The sequence below is a fragment of the Macrobrachium rosenbergii genome, chromosome 3, assembly GCF_040412425.1.
Source record: "Macrobrachium rosenbergii isolate ZJJX-2024 chromosome 3, ASM4041242v1, whole genome shotgun sequence".
Classification (NCBI taxonomy): Eukaryota; Metazoa; Arthropoda; class Malacostraca; order Decapoda; family Palaemonidae; genus Macrobrachium; species Macrobrachium rosenbergii.
The window spans coordinates 48857545-48864210 of record NC_089743.1 but is presented as its reverse complement, the minus strand read 5'-3'; the positions used below and the strand labels follow the sequence as shown (position 1 = coordinate 48864210).

General features: G+C 37.1%; 1 protein-coding gene across 1 annotated transcript; it reads right to left on the bottom strand.

Moving 5' to 3' along the window:
- Window positions 1-1754: 1754 nt before the first annotated feature.
- LOC136855527 (uncharacterized) lies at window positions 1755-6416 on the bottom strand. The gene is made up of 3 exons (XM_067132653.1): window positions 5724-6416; window positions 5447-5535; window positions 1755-5012 (listed from the first exon to the last, which is right to left on the bottom strand). Exon 3 carries the CDS (start codon window positions 4928-4930, stop codon window positions 2894-2896), a length of 2037 nt encoding a protein of 678 aa, XP_066988754.1. The 5' UTR covers window positions 4931-5012; window positions 5447-5535; window positions 5724-6416; the 3' UTR covers window positions 1755-2893.
- Window positions 6417-6666: the final 250 nt, after the last annotated feature.

Below are 6666 nucleotides of genomic sequence, written 5' to 3'. Positions count from 1 at the left end.
GCAGCAAAGGGGTCAGTTGCAAATGGGACGTAAAATGCCGACGAGACACGTATTTGCTTCTAGAAAATGGGAAGGTATGACAATAACAAAACACCAAATTGGTGAAACAATATACTAAATATAATGACAAAACACCATTTTCAGGAAACAATACTGAACATGAACTGCAGTATTTTCCTCCCTCAGTCCTATTTAGTCCTGCCAAAAATATCTCGAACAATGGCGACAAAGGCGTTCTCTGATATGTGAATGATAATTTATATGGAAAATTCATGCGCACAATGGAGTTCACGATACAAGACACAGAAACTGAAAACAATATAGTCTAATTTAGTCATGGTAACGGCTCATAAATATCTGGTATAGTATACAGATTGATATCACTTTTGATTATGATTTTAAGTAGTATATTCAGGTAGGGATTTATCAGGTCGTCTGTTTCAAAGGTAATAAGTTGAAGCTGTGATAAGAATATAAGCTTACTCCTTCGAATAAGGGAGAAAAAAGACATTTTAATGTTTGTAGTATGTGGGTGTAAATAAATTTTCTTTTTAGCTCGTATGAATTCAGCTTGAGGTCTGGATTCTTGCTCTTGTAGTGTATGTGTTAACAGCCCATATTCCATAATGTTTTCACTCAGGGTTCGAAAATAACATTCCCTTATAACATCATTGTATTGAAAAAACTACCTCTTTCTTCGAACTGATATTTGACTACAATATAATTCTGCAACCACGATTCATGCAGAACGGTATACTAAATTAGTTTTAAAAAATGCGAAACCACCTTGAATTAAAGTTTACGATTCAATTGTTTCTTTTTCTAGATGTCAATTTCTTTATTTGTTTGAAATCCAGCTTCGAGTGATGTTCCTCATTTTACGCCACAAATTTGTTTTACAAGTTCAGATTGTTACCAGTAGACCGATATCAAACTTCGAGCGTGAAGAGATTGTATACTGTGTGTGCATATTTTGCAGTCAATAGGTCCAGCGATAACAGGACAATAAAAGGCTCAGTCTTCATTTGAGATGAACATATATTTACAAAAACATTTTCAGCAGATGAACTTTACAAATAGTTTAAGACAGAAATACTCTTATAAATACATCAGGTGACTAGAATGACCTTAATGATAAAACGATGAACCCCGGGAAAACTTATAGGTTGACTAAAATGAATAAAATCAAGATAATGATTAGGGTGAACATTTATATGCACCTTTGTTTAAGCATGTGTGTTTTTGTGCCCGTGTTTGGCTCTGTTATTTGTGTAATTATTTACAGATAATTGTTTGTGTAATTTTTGTCTGTGTTGCTATGTATATACTTGACCTGAATTGATATAATTTGTACATTAATGTAAATCATATTTAACTGGAAACGTGACTGGGAACATAAAATTACCTATTTCTGCTTTAAAAATGCAAGGACGGCCAAATAAACATATATATATATATATATATATATATATATATATATATATATATATATATATATATATATATATATATATATATATATATATATGTATATTGTGTGTGTGTGTGTATTTATATATATATATATATATTGCATTTCTGCAAGTCTATTTCGCTTTTACTTTCCTTGACTATCTCATCCAAACTCCTTATTCCCGTCTGCCTTGTAACTGCACCTCAAATCATCTCCATTTTTCCCTCACTGAACTTCTTATTTCATCATCACATCACTGACTTTATTCCATTTTTCTTCAGATGCCTTCATTGCTAGCTTATTTTTCATGCATTGTCTCATTGTCTCCTTAATTGTTCTTTTCACATTTTAATGCTAACTTGCTCAGTCATATTTGCCACTGTATGTTTCACCACTTCCTCCCCGACTTGCGCTTTTTTCATCTCAACTTCTACTTCAACTAGTTGATCAGATACACATCCAGCCATTTATCTTTTCACCGTTATATATGTATGTACATATGTGTGTGTGTGTGTACTCACTCATGTTACACATGTGTACTAGTGCCTAGGATTGTGTCCAGCCCAAAAGTACGTTCAAAAACCTCTTCCTTGCAACTATCCTCGCTGTATCACATACTGATAGGATTGCTCTGTTTTACCTACAAAAATATTCCATTACATTAGAAAAAATACTTTATCCATCACTGTTATCTTTTCAATATGTAGTTTAATTGCAGTGAACAGTAACAACTATACATTTTAACTCGAGAAAATTAAACAAGAAGGAAAAATTAAACCGAACCACTGGTCACATAAGCTGCATATGGTGGATGTTTCTGGAATGTGCCAAAGGGAATGTACCATGCTTGGAGAATATAGCTATGGAGACTTGGACTGTTGCTGGGATGTGGGGGAGGGTGGGGGGCCTGTTGTTGGAAGACTTCAGGTAGAGCTTAGACTTCAGGTAGAGCTTCTACCCCATGAAGTGTATTTTGAGCATAAAGAACAGGAGATAACCAGGAATTGCTACGCAAATTATCAACACCATCAGAACAATTTATCAGGAAGTTAGTCATGAAAGATCTTCATAAAAGGCTTAGACCAGTGGGCTGTGAATAAAAGTAAAGTACTGGTAATCATACACCTCTAATTTCCACAAATATTTGTCCACATACCAAAAAACACGAAAATGAATTATTCTTCACCAGTACTCTCCTTGTAATAGAGAAAATTTTATACAAATATTAACTGAAAAATAGGATTGTTAGTGTTTATGTATGAAGGTCGATTTCAAGTCTCACAAATCTATTTACGGATCTTGGAAATCTCTTGAACTCATAGATTAGGAAGGAAAAAGATGCATGCCCAAGTACTTTCAAGCAGTATCAACAAAGTAGAAAACTCATCCACTAATAATAAGACCTGAATAGCTTTCTTTAAGTATTTATCAAGCATATCTTTAAAAGTTGTAAACAGAGGTTCTCTTTCTTATGTTTTCTGCTTGGTTCATGAGTTCTTGCTGGAGGCTCTGAAGCCAGATTTGCTGGATGGTAGTCGTCGACGCTCGGAATTCGAATGTCAGTGCCTCCCTCCCTCTTCCTTGTCGAACTTCCAACTTGAACCCTGTTTCTGAACTCGAAGGGGGACCTAAGTTGACTTGATTCAGCCAAATGTCCCAGACATATTCATAATAAGGGGGCTTCTTTTTCGTCAAAATTATAATTTTCTCGAACAAAAGCACTTGATAAATGCCTTCATGGACGACCCTCCTTCGAGTTTTAACCTCCATTGGATCACTCCTCAAAAGGTTTCCACTTCTGTAGAAGTCTATTCTCCCGTTGATAATAGACTCTGATAGGAGTCTCACCTGGGCGTCTAAGACAATGTCCTTCAATCTTTGTAATATTTCTGACGTGTAGTTCTTGTAAGTGGTATCCTGACTTGCCACCCTCAACCAGGTCATAAAACATGCAAAGTGCTTCACTGGCGTTATGTAAAGGTTAGCCTCAGTAGAACTTTCCAGTTCATGATGCAGCTGGCATCTAACGACAAAGTAATCGGAATATATCTGGAACAAATTCATATGTTCATGCAGGTAAACCAGTATTTCTCTGAAGCCTTTTCGTTGTGCGTTCTCCAGTTCTGGCAGGATCTCCTTATGATGCAGATTGTACAGTTTTCCCAGGAGCATGCACAGACTTTCTGGAGGCCCTATACTGTCGGGATTTAGTAGTGATTCGATTTGTCGGATGTAGTTTTTCTCCTGAGTGATCAAGTGGTTGCAAAAATATTCGGGAGAGAATGGCCTGATTTGAGTGACAGGATCGCCGTCCGTAGTCATTAAATGCAGGAGCTGTGGATAGGCTTTGTAAAGGCTTAGAGGTAGCATCTGAGACTTATTAGTAGAAGATATATTATTCTTTATCCTTTCGCCTGGGTATTGAATTTTTGTTTGAGATATGATTTTCTGAAAATGTTTAACCCACTGGTCTCTCTGGGGAACTAAGCGTACTTTAAATTTGAAGTTCACAAAAGTAACCTGCCCTTCTGTCAGAACTTTCAAAATGAATTCACTGTTATTGTCCTCCACTGGTTTCACTTCCTCTAGCTGTTCTACTCTGTAATGAATTTTATATTTAAAAAAAGAAAGCTTTGATGAAGCTATCATAAGTAAGTTCTCAAAGAGTATCATGTGATATTTTCTTTTCTGAAGGGGACCCCCTCCATAGCAGAAAATGTCTCCAATCATCAGTAAATCCCCACATAGTCTTAGATCAATCGGGCTACAAACAACAGATTTAATGGTCATCTCGGTGTTGGCTTGTCTCTTCAAGTTGAAAAGATAGTCAATAGAAGACTGTAGCTTAGTTTTTTCATATTCACTAGCAGTCTTCTTTAAGCCTTCCAGTAACATTGCGTAGAAGTTGATACGAACGGATGGTTTTAGGTAATCTGTCCTTAGGGTAGGGAAATGTTCATTAAGGTAAGTAGAATATTTGTGGAATTCCTTTTGCACTGTGGGTGTCATTACCATATATTGTTTATAGCACTGGAACTGTTCATCTTCAAACGATTCTGCTATGGCTAATAGATCTTTCCCAGCATCTTTTATGCTGGAATAAAACACCATGTGGAATTGGTAAAGTAGGCCTATCTGCTTAAACAGAAGATCAAAATGCTGCCTGATGTGAGGGGGAGTCTCATTACACATCGTTTCATATATGCTCATCATGTTCCCTAAAGTTATGATGTACTCTTCTTCATTAGAGAAAAGGTACAATACATGATCTTCATTGGTGTTACTTTCTACAGGTTGCTCTTCCAGTCCACATATGCTGTTATCAAAGCACTCGTATATGTCAGGGCCACCGCTGACAGATGAGCAGGAAGAGCTACATCTTGACAGGTCCCTGTGCATTGTCTCATAATCGTCAGGGGAGTAATTCATGTGATCTCTTCCTTGAAATCCTTCAGAGAGGTCAGGGATGATAGGCATGAATGGGGACTGTGCTCTGGGAGGAGGCTGCTCTTTAACAGAAGACACTTGAGGCAAAGGTAATGCTTGGGCATCATCACTTCTGCAACTGGGTGAAAAATACATGTTAGAGGAATAAGGGTGTTTTATGTTGTTATTGCATTAATTCATTCCTAGAAAGAGTTATGAGATAATTACATACAAATCTGAAGATATTGCTACTTTGTCACATTTATTTTGATTAAATGTGACTGCAGAAATGCATGTCCTATAACTGCACCACAAGTAGATTCATTTTGAGAAGAAAAATATATTTTAATGATCGAAATGCCACATTAGATAGAGAACAGTTAATTTTCAAGATTGATTTCCATTAATTATATTAATAAATCTGATGAACATTGTATAAAAAACTTCACATTAGTTTTCTGTGTGTCAAGAGCTTATCTGATATAAGCTGTTAAAGCTTTCAAACACTGAAAATATATTCATGAAATGCAATGGATAAATTCCAGAAATCTTTGAAGGACCACTCACCTTTCATATGTTTGTTTCAAGTCTCCTACCAACGTGCTTGTCTTGTGAAACTGGTTATTCAGAGAATGAGATCGTGCATCCTTAGAGCTCTGGAATAAGGGAAAGGTTTTCATGTTAATTCCCTGCATTCAGGACTATGTAAAGCAAAAAATCACTGCTGGCATTAAAAGCTACTGAGGCATGCTGATATACAGTTACATTTACTTCTCAACAATAAAATGTCACAAAACAAATTTTAGTTAGTGTGAATGGCAATGATTAGATAGCAATCACATACCTGCAGGTCCTGAAGGCATTCAGGATCGCTGGAAGGTGGGTTAGAATCAACAGTTCGTCTTGTTTCAGGTAAGCTGTAAGTACGCTGTGCACGCGGTATTCTCGACCGAATGCTGAACTTCTCATCATTATCAGCTGGGAAAGGTGCCGGGGTTGCAGTGTTTATGACTTCTGTAGCCCTTCTTAGGTTCTTTCTGTCATACCTAGGGTCTCGTTGAATTGGGAGACTTACAGTTTCAGGGTCGTGGCCCTTATCTTTGACCAAGTGAATGGGTCTCGAGGAAGGAAGAAGAGCGAAGCAGTTTGTGCCTTTGTTCTGAACTGCGTTGTTTCCGTTTCCAGAACAAATCTCATTTGACACTGTTGAGTCCACAACAGGGTCTTTTGCTACAGGTGTAGATGGTCTCCGGAAGGATACAAATGACAAGCGTTTTCTTTGGTCTGTATCGGGTTCTTTCTCATGGGATAAACTTTTTGTGTAAGGATATAAATGACTAGCCTTCTTCTTTTGCAAAGGAAAACTACCATATCTTTTAAAGCCAGCATCATGCAAGGCGTCTGAAGTAGTCTGTGTTTTCCGACAAATCAATGGTGTGGCGTTTGGTGAAAGAGAACGAGTTGCTGAGCATTCATTGATATCTGAAACGCCTTCTTTAGACTGCTGTCCATTAAAAAACCATGACTGATTTTTTTGTCATCTGTCAATGATGCACTGCAATAAAAGATAGATGGTGAAGTAGACCGTTTGAAAAGTGAATGAAATCCTTTCTTACTTTCATTTCCAACCTGAGCAGCAGGTTTATCTTGCTTTGCTGTATCACTGGTAGACTGAGGAGGTTTCTTATGCAAGATTGAAGGTGAAGAAGGCCTGAGTATGGAAGAGAAAATCCTTTGATTCCAAGGCTCTTTTGGTTGTGGACTGTCACAGAGCCTTTGAGAGTCCA